The sequence below is a fragment of the Polypterus senegalus genome, chromosome 10 (assembly GCF_016835505.1).
Source record: "Polypterus senegalus isolate Bchr_013 chromosome 10, ASM1683550v1, whole genome shotgun sequence".
Lineage (NCBI taxonomy): Eukaryota > Metazoa > Chordata > Cladistia > Polypteriformes > Polypteridae > Polypterus > Polypterus senegalus.
In genome coordinates this window covers 40,247,274-40,269,490 of record NC_053163.1, presented here as the reverse complement: position 1 = coordinate 40,269,490, position 22,217 = coordinate 40,247,274, and the positions used below count along the sequence as shown (strand labels likewise).

The following is a 22,217-nucleotide window of genomic DNA, read 5'->3' as shown; positions in this document are numbered from 1 at the left end:
CTTGTGGTACCGATTTATTTGCAAGAAACCAAGAAACACGCCGCAGGCTGAGGGGAGGTGGGAATGGCCTTCTCACTCACGCGCCTCCCTCAGGGCATTCCTTACCTCCACTTAGCTAGCGAGAGAACTACTTCACGGATTTAGATCGGGTTTTTTCTATAATTTGCTTGAACATTCCAGTTGATTTTGCAACTTTTCTCATCATTCCAAGAATCATAGTTTGCTTGCAGGAGTGATATATTTGCACTAATCCGAAACAGAGGCTGCAGGCCAAGGGGAGGGGGAAGCGTGACGTCAGGAGTGGGAAGCCAGGCCGGACCCTCCTCACAGTCCTGTTTCACTATTACGCATGTGGAGATGCGGGTGATGGTTAGTTTTATATGAAATATTTCCTCTCTAAACCCATAAGAGTCTATTTAAAATAATTATGAGTAGACAAAGCTGAATTAATTTCTTTATGACTGTGTGAAATATTACATTTACAGATCTTAGTAAAGAACATTATAGCAAATAATTTATACTTATGTAGATGCACTACTAGGTAATATCCAGTTTATGCAGATTAATAATAGAAGAATTTGCAATTTTTTTGCAGTAAAAATTTGCCTACTTCTAAAACACGGATTTAATTTGGTTTTAACTATTGTCATTTGTGACTTAGATTTCAACTAATATACCAGGGAGTACAATCGCTCCAAAGAGGTAAAGCTGGTTTCAATTTAACTTTGTTTATTTAAATTTGATTAATAACAGTAATAATCATAACCATAATACATTATTTAAATGGTGCCGTTCCATTTATATTTTTTAATAAAATCAAACAACAACAAATGAAACACACACATTAAAACTTCTGGTTTAGATAAATGGAGTTGCTGCTGTCAATAATAGGGATGTAGGTGGCAGCAACTAAGGTCAGGTTTATTTTCTTGCTTGCTTTCCTCTCAATTTTCATCTCCTGATGGGATATTATGTGAACCTCCACCTTTGTTTTACTCATCCGCTGACTTCTTCACCTGGACGCCGGTGTTCATTTGTATCAGTGAGCTGATTGCCTCTCGAAGATGCAAAAGCACCTGCCGCTGCCGTGGAAAAAGAGCTGGTGTTGCTGTTAAACAACGCTGACTCAAGTCCCCGATCTTGGATTCCTGATGCCTGTGAATCGTCTATGACACATCTTCTCCTGCACAGGACTCCATCTCTGGTTCATGGGCACTGGACACTGGATTTAATTTCTCCATTTCAAGGCGGCATCACTCTTCCTTGGTGTTCTCTCGGGGAGTAAGCGCTGCTAATCTTCACACACTCACCCGTGCTCATCTCGCAGCGAGCTCTTCTACTTCTATCAAGAACGTGAGATCAGTGTCTGATAAAACTCTTATTCAGCAAGACTTTATTATCTCAAATAATCTCAAATAATCTGGATTTCTTTTTCATCACTGAGACCTGGATTGTAAATGGCGACTCTTCATGTTTTACTGACTTGGTACCATCAGGTTATTCATTTTTAAACTCTCCTCTGCTGACTCGTCGTGGTGGGGGCATTGCCACTGTTTTTAAAAGTATGTTCTTGTGTTGGAGCCTTCTAAGGGGTCCGTTTAGTACCTTCGAACTGCAATTTTTTAAAGTGTGCAGCTCCCCTTCTTTGTTGTTTGCTGTGATTTATAGATCTCCTGTAATTAATGATATCTTAATTTCTGAATTCTCTGATCTCCTGGCAGATATCACCCTCTCCCATGACAAAGTATTTATTGTTGGTGATTTTAACATTCACGTTTGCTGTCAATCGAAACCTTTGGTTAATAACATTTTATCACTATTGGACTCATTTAATTTTATCCAGCATATTAAAGCGCCAACTCACTCTCTCGTTCTTACATGTGATATTTCAGTTAATCATATTGATTTATGCGATGTTTCTTTTACTGATCACTTTTCTATAATGATGGATTTGAATATTACTGTAGATGTCCGTACTACTAATTTTACTCCACGCTGCTCTCGCTTTTTAAATTCTTCTATTATATCCAATTTTAAAACCATATTCTCTAGTCTTGATGTGCATGTCCAATATGATGGTATCGATGATTTTTAGAATTTAATTCTTCTTGTAAAACAGTGTTAGACTCAATTGCTTCACTCAAGATACACCAATAAGGGAAGACCTGCTCCGTGGCTAAATGAAACTACGCGATCGCTGCGCCACGCCGCGCCGCGCCTGTTGAACTGCAGAGCGGTGTTGGAAAAAAGATGGACTGATTGTTTCTAAACAGATTTTTAGGACTCCTCTATCAGCTTCCAGGCTGCACTTAAGAAAGCTAAACATGCTTTCTTCACTGATTTAGTATCCCATCATTCTAAGAATCCTAGGGTCTTATTTAATTCAATTAATGCAGCCATTCACCCTCATTCTGTGATGGGATTAAATAGCACTGTTCTTTCATGTGAGCAGTTTTTTTCTTTCTTGGTCAGTAAAATTGATAAAATTCGCTGTGGTATTGTTCCAACTGGCTATGAACTTCCTACTGTTAATCATGGTATGTCTTGGAATCTTTCGATCTTGTCTCACTTTCACAGTTAAAAAGAACTATTGACACCCTTAAACCCTTGATATTGTACCACCACGCCTCTTAGTGGAAGCCTTTGATGTTCTGGGTCCATCTTTACTTGCCATTATCAATGGTTCTATTAGTGAAGGGTTTGTGCCCTCATTATTTAAACATGCTGCGGTACGTCCCTGTCTAAAAAAGGCAGAATTAGATCCTGGAGTTTTAGGCAATTTTCGCCCGATTTCCAAATTGCCATTTCTGGCTAAAATATTTGAAAGAATTATTTATGATCAATTGGTTGATCACCTTAACTCCAATAATTTATTTGTGATATACCATTTTGACTTTAGGTGTTATCATGGTGTTGAGACAGCCTTCCTTAAAGTACTCAATGACATCTCTGTTATTATTGACTCAGGTGGGGCTGCAGTCCTTGTCCTCCTTGACCTGACCGCTGCCTTTGACCCTATTGACCATGAGATATTACTGTTGCGGCTTAAACATCTTGTTGGGCTTAAAGGGGCTGCTCTTAACTGGTTCAGGTCATATCTAACTGGTAGACACTTTTCAGTGACTTTAAATTCCTTTTTTTCGTCTACTGCTCCTCTTAAATGTGGTGTTCCTCAAGGATCCATTTTGGGTCCTATTTTATTCTCTATATACCTTCACCCTATTGGAGCTGTTTTTAGGAAATTTAACATTTCTTTTCACTGCTTTGCTGATGATACTCAGGTTTATATTCCCGTCTGCAACTCTGCAATGAATCAACTGCACAACTGTCTTTCTGAACTAAGATCCTGGATGGCTAATAATTTTCTTGATCTGAATCAAAATAAAACAAAGGTGCTTATAGTGTTCATCAGCTAAAGCCCAAATTGGTCTTGGACTTCTCGGCTCTTTCTCTGTCTCAAATCCGCAATCTTGGTGTTATCTTTGACAGCAACCTCACTTTTGAGAAACAGGTTAATTCTGTAGTCAAGAGTTGCTTTTTCCAGCTTCGTCTATTAGGTAAGATCAAGCCTTTTTTATCTTCTAGGGATCTTGAGAAAGCTACTCATGCTTTTTTCTTCTGTTGCCTTGATTACTGCAACTCGCTGTATTCTGGGATTAGCAAATCCCTGATACGCAGGTTACAGTTGGTCCAGAATGCTGCCTCTCGTTTTCTGGTTGGGGCAAGAAAGTCTGATTCTGTTTCTCCAATATTAGCTTTTTTACACTGGCTGCCTGTAAATTTTAGAATTGATTTTAAAATCTTGTTGCTAGTTTTTAAATCTTTACCTGGGCTTGCTCCTGCCTATTTATCTGAATTGTGTGTTTTACACCAGCCATCTAGAGTGCTTAGATCTTCTGGCCAGTTGTCTCTTGTTGTCCCTCGTACCAAGTGCAAAACTAAAGGGGACAGGGCTTTTGCAGCTGCTGCTTCTTGCCTGTGGAACTCTTTACCTCATTACCTACAACTGAACTGTTCAAACCAAGATCCATTCATCCATTATCCAAGCCGCTATATCCTAACTATAGGGTCACAGGGGGAGCCAATCCCAGCCAACACAGGGCACAAGGCAAGAAACAAACCCCAGGCAGGGCGCCAGCCCACCGCAGTCAAAACAAGATTAAAGACTCATTTCTATTCACTTGCATTCCGTGACCTTCAGTAATACTGATAGTTTCCTCATTGTGATTATGTAACACTACTTCTATTTATTAGTTATTTTATTTATGTTCATTTATTTTATTTCTATTTATGTTATTCATTTTAATTGTATGTTTTTCTTTTATTCTATTATTGTAAAGCATTCCTATGTTGTTTTAAATGTGCTATATAAATAAACTTGACATTGACAACCCCAAAAAGGGAATGGTTTTGCAGGTGGTGGCCACAGAAGGTCACTCTCTCCTTAATTTTCCTGACTGATTTTTCTCTACTTTTGAATTTTGCTGGTGTTTTTGTCACTACTGGTAGTATAAGGTAATAATGTGATCCTCAGCCTGTCGCAGACGTTATGTTTCAGACCCATCAGCGGTAGGTGAAAGTCCGCAATATAGAAAGACCATATAAATAAACATTTTTTTTATAGTTTAAGCCTTAAAATACCCCTCCCACACACTTTAAACACATGTAAACGTATTAAAACACACTTTCTAAACACATATGATATGTTGATGTCGAGCTAAGGATATGAGTAACATCTCTCTATTATAAAAAGCTCCTATTCTCCTTAGCATGTGTTCTGCTTCCCCCCTTCACAACACAAATGGGAGAGACGCGAAGTGGCAGGAGCGTAGCGCGCCTCCGGGGGGTTGAGCAAAGCGATCAAGACCAAATCATCACAGAGAAACACTTTGATGACACGTGAGACAAGACATTACAGCCTTAGGAAGCAAAACCATCCACTGGAATCTTCTTTTTCTTTGGATAATACACACCATGATATAGAATGTACTACACCCTGGCTTCATTACAATTCAGGCTTAATTTTTGTACCTCGATGAAGTAACCCTTCTCAATATGTCTCTTATGAAAGGTTTATAGTGTTTGTGGAAATCTGATTTTGTGCTTAGTTTTCTTTTGTGTCCAATTTCATACTGTTTTGCAATTCAGTGATTGATTGGCATTTTAAGTGTTCATCTTTTAAAATAGCAAATTTAAACAGTAGTGGTTGCCTACCAGTCTTGCAGACTCTGATACTATGTGTATGAACTTGATGTCCTCCTACGACATTTCTTCTTTCTCTTCATAACTGTGCTCTGGAAAATCTGAATTGTACTCTTGGTGCAACATTTCTTCGATCTCTGTTACTGACGCACGATTGACTGAATGTTTAAGCAGTTTACCACTGTGTTTTGCAAGGTCATGAATTTCTTTGTATGGCTCACCAACCATCCATACAAGTGCAGTCTTCACAGCATGTTTTGTAATTACACAGACAGCTGTCACAGTCTTTTTGACCAGGGTGTCATGAGTCCCCTTTTCAGCAGCTTTGGTAAAACCAGCAGCGAATATACTTCCTGTTATGCCACTCTTCAGAGTAAACTTTTTCTTTTTTTCTTTTTTTTTTCTTCGGTATGTGTGTGTGTGCAGCTTCCAAGTAAAGTGTGCAGAATGATATCTGCCTCTCCATTTAAAAAATCAACAATCATGTATACGTTTACTATTCAGAGTTCGTTACCATAATACCTTTGAAGTAACACCCTTACTCTCTGGTAATCCTCATCTGGGCCTCATGCATAATGCGTGCGTAGAATTCACACTAAAACATGGCATACAGACAAAAGTGGAAATTACACCCGTTTGAATATGTAAATCAATATAAATAACCCTTAAGCTCAGCATTCTGTAAAAAGAAAATGGCAAAAACACTGGGGAAAATAGAAGAATTTCAGCGAATACCAAGTGGAGGCAAGGAAAAATGTACTATTTGTTGGTTTAAACAGTGATGTAAACAACAAAAGGAAGTCGATGGAGTGACATAGAGTGTCGGAGAATCTCGAAAGTTCAAGTTCACAAAGTCGCACAGTGCCCTAAATAAAAAAGAAATTGTCAGATATCAAAGTCACCGTGAAAAGGCAAGTCGTAGCCCACCATCTGAGAGCCATATGAAAGCTTATTAGGGTACAGAGAAAAGAAAAAAAAAATAGGCACACAGTGGGAAAAATGCACAGAACTTTTATCTCAATCTTTTTCAAAACCATTGTCCACAGCATAATCAAATGCCCTTATGAAAGGTATATATGCCAGAGGATCGTCATCAAATATTTAAACTTGTGTACATGGTGCTGATGGTTTATCTTGCTGGACTAACATTGTGGCATCTTCAGCCATTACATTTTGACCTTCAGTTTGGTTCTGCATGAACTGATGTAGATCGTTTCTGATACTCTGGACGTCATTGCCTGTGTTAAACATTGGTTGCTCCTGCTTTTCTGCTTTAAACTTCTCCAGCTCTTGAAGCCTTTGAAAAATTCCATTGAGTTCTGACAGTTTAAGTGTGACTGTCAGTGAAGGTGATGATGCTGCAGTATTTGGCTATGATGGCAAGCAGCATTGTTTATTTTCGAGTGTGCACTTTAACTCTGAAGCTTATGGGATTTGGCTTCTGTGCAAACTTGATCTCTCAGTTGTAACTCACAAAGTTGATTTTGTAACTGTTCATTAACTTAACTCAGGTTCATGACTGGGATTGTTAGAATTTTGCTTGTTTCATGAAGTCATGCTATTCTTCTAACACCAAATTGATTCAAAAGCTTACATTTGCGTAAAATACTGACATTGTTTTTTATGTGCATTGACTTTAGTCATTAAGGATAATATTCTTTCATTCTTTGCTTCAAATTCACCATGTTTATTGCAAAAGTCTTCTTCAAACAGCTTTGTTATCATGGAACAATTTACAGGATTGCCTTTAAGGCTTTCAATTTCAGACATAAGATCAGATAAAGCTGATTGTGCCTTTTCTTTATATGATCCTTAAGAAAATTTAATTGATCCACATTTGAATCTGTAATCTGATAGCACCCTTTGACTTCCCTTGGGATTCGTTCGGACATCTTTAAAACTGCACAAGTAACTGAACAGCCTTTCCAGGCAACAGCTTCACAACAGTAGCTACGTCACAATTGTGACATTTATTTGGTAAAGGCAAGTCAATATTCTTTATCCTAGGCCAGAAACAATTGACCACAATACCTTTAAATGATATTACAGTCTCTTAATACGGATAAAGTGTCTTTGGCTTTCAGTTCTAACCATGCATACACAGAAGAGAAGTACCTCATTAGCTCAGTTCTTTTTCTTTTGTTGACAAACTTCTGAACACAAGTCTTCAGATAGTAGTTTCCAGTTAAAAGTCCTCTTGATGGCAGTATTTTGACAAAAACTGTAGCTGTGCTTGTCCAAAATTTCTGAGATTTTGCATGTTTAGCTTACTTCACAGAACAACTCAAACAACAGTGTGACACATGTTCAAATAATTCCACAAATCCAAATATCTTTGTTTTAAAATTTTTTGCAAAATGTAAAGCAAACATTTCACACAAAAATAGAGAAAAAATTATAGTACAAAGAAAAGAAAAGTTGTTGTTTAAAGAAAGTTATGTTTAAGGCTTACTTACCTTGTTTAATTTCTCTCTTTATTTGGACATACTGTCATTCTGTCAAATGTTCATATGCTCTTCAAAGGTTATAGAAAGATCAGGAGACAGTCAAAATAGTCAGAAAACCGTATGCCAATGTTGTATTTGTAAACTAATTCAACAGTCCATGCTTCTAAAAAAGAGACTACCGGTAATTCCAAACTGGCTTAATTAACACTCTGTAGCTAAGAAAGTTCTATTTCATGTTAACCTTCAGGGGGCAAAAGACTATACCATGTTCTAAGACAACTATGTAAAACTGATATTGAAATTAGCAGACACTTATTTGAATTTAACATTAATATTAACTTTTTTTGATTCGCTGTGGCAACCCCTAAAGGGGAGCAGCCAAAAGAAGAAGAAGAAAAAGAATTAACTTTCTAAGATTGGCTCTTACAATACTTCTTCTATTCATTTATTATGAAAGGTATGTTTTTCAGAACAGTTGCATTAAATGAATATGTCATGAATATGTCAGTAAATTAAAGTTCTAATATAAAAGATACAAAAGTATAGGAAGCAACGAAAGAGTACAAAGGCTTAGAATTGAGAGTATTCAAACTTGTGATCATTTGTGAGAGTGCCCAGTGTAATCCAACAGCAAAATGACCCACCTATTGATGCAGGGCAAAATAAATGAGCCAGTGTATATTTTTGATTTTTAAAATTTTCACACAAATGTTTACATACCAAAAACATATTCAACCATAACGTAATGATCTCTTAAGAGCATCATGATTGTTGGGTACCAATGTACACTAACAAAGAAACAGCTCCTTTTTTACTTAGATACCCAAAATTAAATGTTTTCTATATACAAAGAAACATAAATGAACTCTGTAAGTGTTACATAGATAGAAAGATAGATTGAAAATGCCTTAGATGCATAGATAGATAGATAGATAGATTGTTATTTGTCTCAAGGGGGAAATTTTGCATTTTACAGAACCTCAAGAAATATCATTAATTGTTATGCCAAATGTCATCAAAATTGTTCTAACTATACACCAAAGATGACATCATCAAATGAAGCATAATAATCTATTGTTTAAGTCTAATTTTAATTATGATATATTCTTTTATCTAACCTCTTAACTCATTTAACAATATGAAGTCGAGGTGGAAGCACATCTGTACATCCAACATCTTGATAGGATATAGACCTTAATTTGCATCTTGGAATCTGCAGATGGTATTCAAGCTAAATGTTTGAGAATGAAAGCTTGTACATTAGCTTTTTTCCATTTTTAATAGCAGAATTCACACCTTCATGTTTAGAAACTGTGTGATAGGTGAACTAAGTGGGAAAAACAAATGAAGGATCAATTATGCTTGAAAGGCTGACAAATTCTGTGACAGTAGAGTATTATCTGATGAACCAGAAATTACAGAAGACAGAAAATAAAAGTGCTAAGATATGATGTCAAATGTTAATCAGAAGATGATATATGATGAACCAAAATTAATTTCTAAACTCAATCTAGGAGCAACATGAGCAGCCCTGGTAAATGGGCGAATCCATTAAGATCAGAGCTTCAGCCTTAGGAGCATGGCTAATTCTTGCTGCCTTTCTATGAGGGTTATGCTATGTAATGATCAAGGGGCACCACTGAGCCCCAAAGCCCAGACACAATCACACCCAACACTGTCACTTAGAATGTTGTCCATTTTATTAATCCCAGTACATTAATAAACAAGTAAGTACAATCAAAGTTCCACAAACAAAAGTAAGTATTATTCCTCCTCTCTCTTTCCATCTCCTGTAAGGAGCTTTGTCCTCTGCCTCCTAATGCTGACTCCCCAATCAAGGTGAGGCAGCTTCTTTTTTGTTGGACACAGGAGTACTTCCGGTGCCATAGCATTACATAGTGCCCTCTGGCATCTCCCAAGGACTCAAACAGGCTGCTCTTCAGAACTACAGATCTCATGTAATCCTCAGAGTGTCCAATCTGGGACCATGCCAGAGAAGCACTGCCACCTAACACACTGTGAGATGAATTGTTTTTGGTCAAGGAGCTCCATTCATTTGTCCCCGACTCGGATTAACACTGAACATCAGCCCAGCCAGGTTGTACCGTCATCCAGGGCTGTTTTCTGTTATGGTCTCCCGGCCATGTAAGCCATTGTTTATCCATTATGGCATCTACATCTGCAATTGCCCCTTTCTTTAGGCAGTAACATCGATCTAGGCAGCTTTATTTCAGATTTCAAAGTATTGTGATTCAATCATATCTCCATAGAATAATCTTGGAATTACAGATTTAAAGTGGATAATTACCTAATAAACAGAGACTGAAGTAAATCAAAGAAATCCATCCATCCATTATCCAACCTGCTATATCCTAACTACAGGGTCACAGGGTCTGCTGGAGCCAATCCCAGCCAACACAGCGCGCAAGACAGGAAACAAACCCCGGGCAGGACGCTAGCCCACCGCAGATCAAAGAAATCATCTTGCTTATCAGCCATCTTAAAAGATGTACCTTCTGTATTAGGAGAGATTTGTGGAATAATTAAGTCATTTTCTGATGCAATGGCATTAACTGAAGCTTCAGGATAAAGGAAATGCAGTTAATATTTCAGATTGTGTGTAGTTTATGCTTAAGAACTGGAAAAGAGAGAGCTTAGGACTCCATCATACATATACTTTAGGATGCTGTCATACATATCAGAGATTATATAATTCTCCCAGGGTTCACGTGTGTGCTCAGCGGAATGTCCAACACTGCAGCTGCTGCTGACATTCGAATATTTAATGTTTTATTTAGTGAGCAAACATTTAGAAAGTGGATCTTGTTGCAGTAAAGATAATAACAACTTTAAGATATAACATCTCAGTTTAGTCTGATATCCTCCATTCCCACTTTTAAGAATGGAGTGGGTGAAACTAGCAGTGATGTCAATGTACTTATAAAATTAGTGGGTTAAAGTAAGAAACTGTTCAGAAATATTAAAAACTAGACCCTCTGTAAACAATAATAGGGGTCAATACTCAACAGCACAAAGGATGATTCTACAAAAAAACAGTTCTTAGCTTTGAATGCCTAGTATTTGACCCCAGAGGTAAAATTGCCATTTTACAGATGCTCTTTATGTAAATAAATAAATAAATGCACATACATCCTATAGTCTGACTTGGCAGTCACAGCCACAGTGAGGCATTATACATACATACTACTGTTGATAAAAAGGAACCCCAGAAGCACTTCTGCTAAATAATTTGCTGATGACAAGTACTCAGTGTTAGTGTGTCAGAGAGAGGATATGCAGCAGTGTTCAAAATAGGGCGGCTGTGAGGCTAAGGATCAGTGCTGGTATCTAGAGGGTTGCCAGTTCAAACCCTGTTACTGGCAGAAAGGATTTTACTCTGTTGGGCTCTTGAGCAAGACCTTTAACCTCAAAACATTGCTCCTGGCACTGTACAATGTCTGAGCTGGCACTCTGATCACCAAAAGTCATGCATAATAACAATTTTCCTTTGGGTATTAATAAAGTATATCACAAAGAATAAAAGTAATGGCATTTAGTTTTGTAATAATTCTGTCCTTTGCAACTACCTCCAGGAGGTTAAGCGTGTGTCCAATAACTGAGCCTTGCTTTTTAATTAGCTGATTGATTCGGTTGGCCTCTCTTGAAGTGATGTTACCAGCCCAGTACACCACAGTGCAGAAAATCACACAGAGTTGTAGAAGATGTGAAGGAAATCACTACCCACATTAAAGGAACACAGTCTCCTAAGAAAAAAGAGTCTGCTTCACCCTTTCTTGGAAAGTCCCTCTGTGTAACAATACCAGTCCAATCTGTCAGTGATATGGAACCCCAAATACCTGAAGGAGTGGGCCACCTCTACATACACTCCTTAAATAGTGACTGGACATAGAGACTTTTTGTGCTGAATTTTATTCTTTCTTTACCAATTCTTTCTTCATTAAAAAACAAAGTTCTCCACCAGACTCCTTTACTGTGTCTCATCCCCCTTTTCAACATACCCTATAACTGCAAAGAATCTGAGAATTTCTGTAAGTGGCATGACCTGGTGTTATATTTATAATCAGAGGTCTACAGAGTAAAGAGAAAGACAGGATTGTTTCTTGTGGTGTTCCAGTGTTGCTCACATCTGTATGAGAAACACAGTCTTTGAGTCTCACAAGCTGAGGTCTACCCCACATCTGCCCCTGAGCTTACCCATCAACACAGATGGTTGGATGGTGTTGAAGGCACTGGAGAATGTAAAACACATAATCTTCACAGTGCTGCAAGTTTTGCCCAAGCGAGAGAAGATAGATAATTGCATTCTCCCACTACAATCTTTGTTTGTTAAGTAAACTTCAGTGAGTCCAGGTGGACTACCACAAGAGGACTCATATAGTCCAGGATAAACCTTTCAAAGGTTTTCATGATATGAGACATAAGTGCCAATGGTTTGTAGGCATTAGGTGAAGAGGTACCTTCCTTCTTTGAAACTAGAACACAGCAGGATGTTCCACAGCAGCAGCTCTTTCTGGAGCCTTAGGGTCAGACTGAACAGGTGAGAGACGACACCAAAAATTTGGTCAGCACATACCTTCAGAATATGAGGACTGACTCCAACTGGCCGGCTTTTCCTGTATGTAGCTTCCTTAGTTGTTTGCTTATTTGATCTTCAGTTATGGATAGCCCATGCTGATTGTCACAGGTGGACTTGTCACTGGCTGTTTCATTTGATGTGGTATAACTTGTTGATGTAGTAGGGAGGACTGGCCATTGGTAAAAGGAAGCAGTGTGTATTCTATTAAACATTGCTGCAGATGCTAGCTTTGTCCACATCCCTTTCTAGCATCTGAGCCAAGTCCTTTCCAGACATCTTTCATGTTATTCAGAATGAATTTGTTTTCTATTTCAGCATTGTAAGCTTCCATTCCTTCACAGAGCTTTTTATTTAGCTCTTGCTGTGCATCGTTTCTAGTCCTTTTTGACTATACATATATAATCTATGTCGAGGTGGCCAGCTCTGACCCTGGAGAGGTGCAGTGGCTTCAGGTTTTTGTTCCATCCAAGTTGATTAATTAGAAGCCAATCCTCGCCAATAACAGATCTTATTTAATTTGGTGGCTTGTTAGTGTTTTAGCTCTACCATGTCAGTTCATTGTTAAGCCATAGATTTTTTTACTTTCTAATGATACACGTGATTTGAAGCCTAAAACAGATTTTCAATTCTTTGCATTCTCTTCAGTTTTCTCTCCAGAAATGGAGACAAACTAGATGTAGACTTGCTGGTTCATTTCTCATTTAGAACTTATTGATAATAGGAGCAGTTAAAAGAATGAATACAGCTGTTTAAGACTAAAATAAGAAATTAAGGATTCAAAAATCTTAACAAGCAAAACAACTCAAATGAAAGAGAAAAATGTCACTTGAGCAATAAGTGCTTTATCGGCAATGAATAATTTCTCATAAAGCAATTGGGTTGGAACAAAGAGCTACTGCAGCCCTCCAGGACTGACGTTGCTCAGCCCTGATTTAAAGAGTCTGAGTCTTAAATAGCAAATACATTATATGAAGTTAATTAATAGCAAAACCTGGTAACTAATTAAGAAAATGGCTAGAATGAAAACCTGTAGCCACTGTGCCTCACCAGGATCGGTATTGGCCACCCCGGTATTTGATCTACAATAGGTTGCTTTATATTCGGCTGCTCGTTAGAGAAAAAATATTAAAAACAGCTTGTACTTGTGCAAAAAAACATTCTCTAGCATAACTTTGGGAGATATGAGAACTAAACTGTCTAGTTGACTAGAGTACCATCCAGGCATTAACTCCATGATGTTAAATTTCATGCTGTGTAGTATCTTATACTGTATATTTGTTCCAAATAATAGTATATACATAATCTCAACTTTTCTTACTAATCAAAAAGTCACTTATAAAAAATTGTAAACAACTTAAAGACTATAATGTAACCTTTAATTAATATTATGCAAACTATAGTCAAGTAAAAGTATATTATTAATTTATAGTCACCAAAAGAAAAGGTTTTATGTCACTGAATAATTACCTAAAGGATTTCTAAATTTTGAAAACTCCTACTCATTGTCATACTCATAAACCTAATCTATTCATTACTCAGGGTATTAATATTAAAATTGTAATTATATCTGTTCTTAGTAACAGTGTGTCAAATTACAATACTTTTTCCGTATTGTGTCAAAAGTTTTAGAACACCTCAGTTTTTTCAGCTTTTATGGAAATGCATGCAGTTTAATGTCTGAATGTTTCATGAAATCAAGGCATAGAACAAATAAACAATGGCAAATAAAAAATAAGTCATAAAATCATTAAGTGTACAAAATTTCATTCAGCTTTTTAATTAATCAAAGTAGCCATCTTATCCTGATATAACAGCCAAACTGTGGTAACCCCTTTGATTCAGAATGGCAGACACTCAGAGGAAGTCACCAACTCTGCCTCCAGGAAAAAAAAAACAAAAACAGATCATCAAACTTCCTCCTCCATATTTGACAGCTGGTGTCACACACTGAGGAACCATACTTTGTCCAACTCAATGGCGTACACATTTCACATTTTTCTTTATGAAAGACTTTAAGGAATGTCTTTCTTACTGCCACTCGACCTGTCAAACCTGCTGCACAAAGTCTCAATTTCACAGTGAAAACTTGCTTTTCTCAACCACTGTTAAGCTGGGCTTGAAGCTTTTGTTTTGTGAGGTGCCTATTACAGAAGTTGGTGACCCTCAGAAACTTGTCTTCTGATTGGGTTGTGACTTTGGGTCTGCTGGATCTCTTCCTATCCAAGTTTCTTCCAGTTTTCAAATGCCTTTGGACTATGTAGTACACTGTACTCCCTGACACTGATTTTTTTTGTGATTTCTCTAAATGCCAAGCCTACACTTCTAAGGGTAATAATGCTCTGTCTCATTTCGTTACTTGACATTTCCTTGCCATTATCACTGGAATTTACAACTTTCTACTGTATAATATTGTCCGAGTAGTACTTTAGATGGTGTTCCAACTCTGCTTTAAGGCAGACAGAGGATTTTTAAGTAATCAACCGACTTTGGGACACTTGTCAAAATTGTTTGCTTAAACCTGCAAGGCTTAATTTACTTTAATTATTTCAACAAAATCTGTAGTTGTTCCTTATTAGTTGTAGCCAATTAGTTGTTCACCGACAAATAACCATTTATAATATTCTGAAATTTCCTTTTTCAGTTTTTGCTAAAGTAAGCTTTACATTTAAGCCTCAAGCAGTTTAGTGCTTACCTTTTCACCGTTGTAGGTGATTCATTACATTTCAGCTGATTAAATCTGAAGAGCAACTAGAAAAACTGACAAATTTTATGATGTATTGAAAGTCTGAGAACCTAAGATCTGAGCTTTAAAAACAGTGTTAATGTAAATCAACTTAAAAATAACTATCCTTAAAATAACTCTTGAGAAAGCACCAACTCTTTAGACAATATTTGTAAAAAGGAAAAAAAGTCATCATATTGTAAAGCCATATAATCATTAAATCAAATGCTATTGTCCTGGCCATAGTACAGGAAAAGACAGTTCATTGTGCAAAATCCTTAAATATTCTCTGATACCAGAGCTACTACATTTGTGCTTTTAGGTTTTAAGGTCCATTTTGGGTGCTATTGACCCTTACATACCACTACTACATAGACTTATGAAATTACCTTAATCACTTTTCTTAGCTGGTTTACTTCATTTTCTAGGAACAGTGTAGATTATGTTGATGGGTTCTGCGTTACCATTCATTTAGAAGAAATGCTTCAGTTATGTGTTTTTATTTTTGTAAACCTGTGAAAGCTCAAGGAGAACAGTCTTTTCGTTATCTGTTTTGTTTTTGATCATTATTATCCATTAACTACCTATTTTGTGTGTAAATCAGAAACATTAACGTTTATTTGTATATTTATGACACTTAACCATATTTATCAATAAATAATACACCTTCAGTTATGCCATTATTTTAGTGGTTCATTGAGATCAAATTGCAAAAGTGCACTTCAATTCAGAAAAAATGGCACCAGGAGATTGATACCATACCTTCCCTTATTTTTAAAACCATTTTAGGGTTGTTTAATCATTTAGGACAAGACAGATTGACAATAATGGCAACATTCCATTCCGTTGAATGGTGCAATGACATCTTATGCCAAAAAGTAGTAGTAGTAGCTACCAAGGTACAAAAATGATTCTTTTGGATAGAAGACTAGTTAATCATGTTTATCAATGAGAACAAGACATAATTATGTGCCGTTCTGTGTATGTGTGAATGTGAACTATTATTATAAGAATCAAAAATTAGGATGAGTGAAAATATATATAAAACATTACTAACCTTTTAAAAATGCAGTTAAACTATTGATAAACTAGAACCATGGTTAATACACACCTGCTTCTGTTTGAAAAACTGTAATGAATGAATGTCACACTGTAAATGTTTAAAATTAATTGCATTACTTTGTTTTTTTCAGGAAACCCTCAGAAACAAACAGAATGCCTTTAGTAAAGAGAAATATTGAACCACGCCACCTGTGTAGAGGAGCGTTGCCAGATGGAGTTACAAGTGAGCTGGAATGTGTTACCAACAGCACCCTTGCTGCTATCATCAAACAACTGGGCAGTCTTAGTATGTATAAACTGACATCTTCTATTAGTCTGTTATAGAAAGATTCTTCACTGTGTAAAAAATGTCAACATGTATGTAAGATAATATCTAATTGAACATTTTACTTAAAATTCCCCTTTTTCAAAATGCTAAATATATTATTTATGGATAAGAATTTTTAAAGGAAAGTGGGCGTTCAAAGTAACTAGCTCATTAGCTCTTTTACACATTTGTCTTTCAAAAGAGTTGAGAACAGATGGTCCTTGAGATGCAACTTTCTCTCATGTTTGTTAATTTGCCTTTTCCATATACACCATCTACCAGCCTTTGCATAAATAAATGCTTTACTAATATCTTTTCAAAATTCACTCTTAAACAGCTTCTAATGTTTAGAATGTAACTTTAAAGACTTGACTAGGGAAACATGCAGACCTCTGGTTCGCAAATAAAAGGCGATTGAAAGGGGTAATGAATGGCAAAGATAAGAGGTTATTGATATTGCAAATGTATTTTTGTGCCCTTCAAATAAAAATAAATGCAAAAGTACTCAGTGGTGGTGCAGTGTGGAAGTCCAAAAATGAAATAAGTGCTTAATTGAAAAAAGAAAAGAGGAGGGAAAACACATAGACAAAGCAATTCAAGAATGTGATGAAACATTAAGCCAAGAGCCTGAGGTACTGTGTGTTATAATAGTCTTGGTCCTGTGTAAAGGGGGTCGCACAGGACCTCACCAATAGCAGCATTCTTGAATGTTAAAAAGGTGATTTAATTCATCGGAAGTAGAAAAGTGGCCAAAAGCTTAGCGTGAAAGTGACAATTTAGTACTGATGGATACAATGATACAATTGGTTTGGCTAACCAAAAAAACAAAAGTTACTAATTACTTTTACTTACTGAAAGTGTCATCTTTCATTGGCCTGTTTCTGTCACTTTGTAAAAAAAAAAAAACATCTACATGAACTACAGAAGAAATTAATGTCCACTCAGTTCTATTGTGGCATAGGTCCAGCATGTAATTTGTATTTTCCATTTTTTTCTTATAAATTCCATCTGTAATTTGCTTACCGGTGCACAGTGGTTGTTCATTCAGTTACTAATTAAGAAATGGTTAATGGTGATATGCTGGTGGACTACAGGGGGGTATTTTCCATACGTTGCTTAAATCATCCGAGATCAGATGCCTCATCTTGGGTGAGTTACTGCTGGTGAAACTCATCCGGGATAAGTCGGTTTTTCAAATGCAGCCATGTAGTAGATTAGTCTAGCTGGATCTAATCATCTGAGATGAATGCGCGCGCCCGCACTAATTGAAAAGCCCATATATATTGAGTCTAGAAAACATGAGCAGCAAGTCTTTGATAGGCTGCAACAAAATAAAGAAAGAATGGGCACATTTTTTCACACAAGCGGAGCAGGACCTTTTATTCCAAGGATATGAAGAATTTCAAGATTTAATATGCACAAGGGGTAACACTGCAAAAGCAGCCCAAACCAGAAAAGACGGCTGGCAAAAAGTGGCTGACAAATTAAACGCATAAATAGTGTGCATTGTACTTACTAAATACAGCTTTTCATTTCCTATGTGTCAGATTAATTATTATTTAATATATCATAATTCCAGATCAAACATGAGCACAAGGACAACATGGGAACAGGTTAAAGTGAAGTACAGCAATATACTTCAAACTGGTAAATATTGGTATATAACTATTTAAAGAATTGTTGATATAAAGAATCATATATAATATAAAAAAACTTTAATTTTAAAGCTAATAAGAAGGCAGATAAGCAAAAAACAGGTGGAGGTCCACGCAGTCCAGACCTAACTCCTGCAGAAGAGTTGGCTCTCCAGCAAAATGCCCATCACCCTGTTTCTGAGGGCATTCCAGTAGGAAAGTCATCCTCAGAACCAGCGGCAGGATGCAGTGGTCACTTCATTTCAGGTAAAGGATGGTCATTGCATATAGTTGTCCTCAATGTGTGCCATAGGTATGTTCCATACAGCCCTCTTTTTTTTGTTGGGTCAGTTGCAGAACCAGTGTCTGACCAAGGAGATATTGACGAAGGTCAAATATTTGATGAAGACACTGTGTCTGATAATTCATCAGGAGGAGAGGTAAATTTTCCAAATAATGTTTGATCAAACTCCACTCTGATCAGTCCCATGTGCCCCAATCACATTTGGAAATCCTGGGTAATGAGAATGATAGGCTAATTGTGAGATTTTTTATCGTACTATGGGTGTTTTTGCCTGTGTATTACCTACCTGCAATGGCATGAAACGCCTCTTTTATGGTCTGCACACGCAGGTGTCCAGGAAACACTATGAAAACCCGAAGCAAATATTTCAGAGCCAAACAGACTTTATGAATTGCATGGCAAACTGCACTTTTAGATAGATTTTCCGTATCGCCTACAGTATATAAAAAAAAAAATAGTGCTGCTTGCAAAAACCTCAAAGCAATGCATACTGTCTATGTGATTGTGAGAGCCCGACTTCGCCTAGTTTGACTTTGAATATAGGGTGCTAATAAATCTTTGAGGTACAATATTTCCCCTCGGCTAAAGCGGTATCTTTCGAAAAGAATTTCCTCCGGGAGCAATAAAGGATCTTGCCGATCACGCAAACCCTCTCTATATGAAATTCTCTTCTTCTTCATGAACGGTGAAGCCATGACTGAATGAATTCCATGCACAGAAACTGATTAAATGTGTGAGCTAATCCTTGTATACACAGAACAAACCTGCTCCAAACAGGTTTGAGGATTTGGATGTGCTGCTATGACAACACATCCAGCAAGAGTTTCGAAAAACCAACAGATCCAGGATCAGGCCAAATCGTGAACAACTAAACGAGTAATCCATGTATGAAAAATACCCCCCAGTACTGGTATTTTAAAAACAAGGATTCTGTCATTTCAGAGTTATTGTCAAGTATTACAGAGTGAAATGAAGTGCACATTTGACCAAGTATATGATGGTGGGGTGAATGTCGATGTGTAGATGATGTCAGATTATAATAAGTAGTGATTGGCAACACTGTGTAAGTCAGTTGTGGACTGAGTCGGGGAAAGTGTCTTTTTTGAATGGAGTTTGGCTAAACACAACCAACAATGAGAGAAAAAGATATACAGTACTTTAAAATGAAAGGTGTAATCCAGCAAGAGAATGAAATTGTTATCACAAAGTGGCTGAGGAATGAAAAAATGTAGTAGCAGTTATCTCTTATGACATGTCCATTTTTCCAGAGCTTATAGTAAATCTGTGTGGATGTTAATGAAACCTTCCGCTACAGAGAATTGTATCTTTGTATTGGAATTGCCACAAGGTGGAAGAAGAGATGAATATGCAGGGCGGAGAAAGGGTTGTAAAGAGTAAATATGTGTGTTAATGGATTAACTGTGTGAATTTGTCTGGTCAAGAAATGGGATAGTTTAGGGATTGTTTTGGTAAAAGCAAAATGGTAGGTTTTCACTGGAATCGCTGGCATATCAATATAGGCTAAAAACAGGCCAGGGCGGTGTATATAAAAGGTTATTGAAGCTATCTGGCGTATGTATGTGTGTGTGTGTGTAGTGTTTGTTTGTTGTTTTCATCCTGAACTCATTTGATGACCTGTTCATTGTGTTGGAGGGGATTAACAATAGAGACACATGTGTATGTAAAAGATAAAGAGTTATTGACAATACGTATGTGCCCTAAATCATTTATTCTTGCAGCTCCTGTGTTATTTCATGCTGATATTTTACTTTGATGTGTGTGGCTCTGTCTTGCACATGTTATTGTTTGTTTTCAGTGAAATGACTCCTGCTTTTCTGCCGATACTGAACATAGGTGTTGTTGTTCTTGGCAAAATGTTACTGTAGTATTTGTCCCACCTGTATTGTGTGTCCCTTTGTGTCATTGGCTTGTGGAATGTGCATGAAGTGTATCAGTTTATTTTTCACTGGGTGTTGTTTATGGATGCACCATTGTGACTTTCCTGTAGCAGTCGCTCGGGTTTGGTCTGTAATCAGCAAAGTTGCATATACATTGCATGCCCGTGCCTCTGTTCTGTTAGCTCACATGTATGTGTTTCTTGTCAGAATTATATATGCTCCTTTATCTTTGGTGGCTGTGAGAAGTACTTAAACACAAAATTTGAGGTCAATGTGAGCCAGAATAACATTTTTGTATGTCACTGGATAAGCTGTAAATTGAGACCAAGGTCAAGCTTCAAAGGCAATTTTACTTTGTCTTACTCTCACACTAGTCTATCCTTACCATACTCAGGATGTAAAAGTTCCACACAATTATTTTTTTATATAAACACACTGTTTAGTCCTAAGGTAATTCTGAAGACTATTCACTCTCCTGAAGACACTTTTCATATACCCAGCCATCCTTTGTGAATGTGTTTACAGCCATCTTGTTGGTTTCTTCTGTTTGCTAGCATGAGGGGCACAATTCTCATCTTTAAGGAATGCATTAAAGGTATATTCTCCTATACAATGTACTCCATATTTTTTCAGTTTTATTCATCTGTATATGCCTTGGTCGAGTAGGGCTTCATCCTGCAAAGAAAGGAAAAGAAATGTATGTGATAAAAAAAGTGAATTAGACTGCAATTATGACCACACATTATCTATCTTGTCAGGAAACAAGGCAGTGTGGCTCTGTGTATCTTAAACAGCATGCATATTGACTTATTACAGACAAAGTTAGCAAAGCACTTATCCTGAGATTTAGTGCCAAGAGTATGCTACAAACAGCAAAACTCTGATAACCCATACAATGGCATTTTGATTGTTTAAATATGTTATACAGAGCAAATAGATCTATTGATCATAGGAGATATGATATCCTACTGGGAGGACAGAAGAAGAATTAGAAATGACCCTCAAAATTACTTGTTTCTGACACAACTGCATACTAGCCCATCTCAGTATTATGCCTTATTTTCTTCAAATAATCAAGAGGAACATATCTATTTGATTAACTGAGCAGCAATAATTTGGACTTATAGTCACATGTGTGACTATATAAAGTCATATGAAAAAGTTTGGGAACTCCTCTTAGTTCTTTGAATTTTAGTTTATCATTGGCTGAGCTTTCAAAGTAGCAATTTCCTTTTAATATATGACATGCCTTATGGAAACAGTAGTATTTCAGCAGTGACATTAAGTTTATTGGATTAACAGAAAATATGCAATATGCATCATAACAAAATTAGACAGGTGCATAAAAACAGAGATATTACATCAATATTTAGTTGAGCCTCCTTTTGCAAATGTAACAGCCTCTAGACACCTCCTATAGCCTTTGATGAGTGTCTGGATTCTGGATGGAGGTATTTTTGACCATTCTGCCATACAAGATCTCTCCAGTTCAGTTAAATTTGATGGTTGCCGAGCATGGACAGCCTGCTTCAAATCAACCCATAGATTTTCAATGATATTCACGTCAGGGAACTGTGACGGCCGTTCCAGAACATTGTACTTCTCCCTCTGCATGAATGCCGTTGTAGATTATAAACTGTGTTTTGGGTCATTGTCTTGTTGGAATATCCAACCCCTGCATAACTCCAACTTTGTGTCTGATGCTTGAACATTATCCTGAGGAATGTGTTGATATTGGGTTGAATTCATCTGACCCTCGACTTTAACAAGGGCCACAGTTCCTGAACTAGCGACACAGCCCCACAGTATGATGGAACCTCCAACAAATTTGAAAGTAGGTAGCAGGTGTTTTTCTTGGAATATGGTGTTCTTCTTCCTCCATGCAAAGCGCTTTTTGTTATGACCAAATAACTCAATTTTTGTCTCATCAGTCCAAAGCACTTTGTTCCAAAATGAATCTGGCTTGTCTAAATGAGCATTTGAATACAACAAGCGGCTCTGAGTGCAGAAAGGGCTTCTTTCTCATCACCCTGCACTTCTTCCC

At 37.0% G+C, this 22,217-nt stretch overlaps 1 protein-coding gene across 1 annotated transcript in view; it reads left to right on the top strand.

Moving 5' to 3' along the window:
- Positions 1–22,217, top strand: part of LOC120537101 (wiskott-Aldrich syndrome protein family member 3-like) — a 120,789-nt gene that overhangs the window by 24,256 nt on the left and 74,316 nt on the right. Inside the window, exon 2 of the mRNA XM_039765757.1 lies at positions 16,162–16,316. Coding sequence (XP_039621691.1) covers positions 16,184–16,316 — 133 coding nt within the window. The 5' untranslated portion in view covers positions 16,162–16,183. The remainder of the gene's footprint in view (positions 1–16,161; positions 16,317–22,217) is intronic.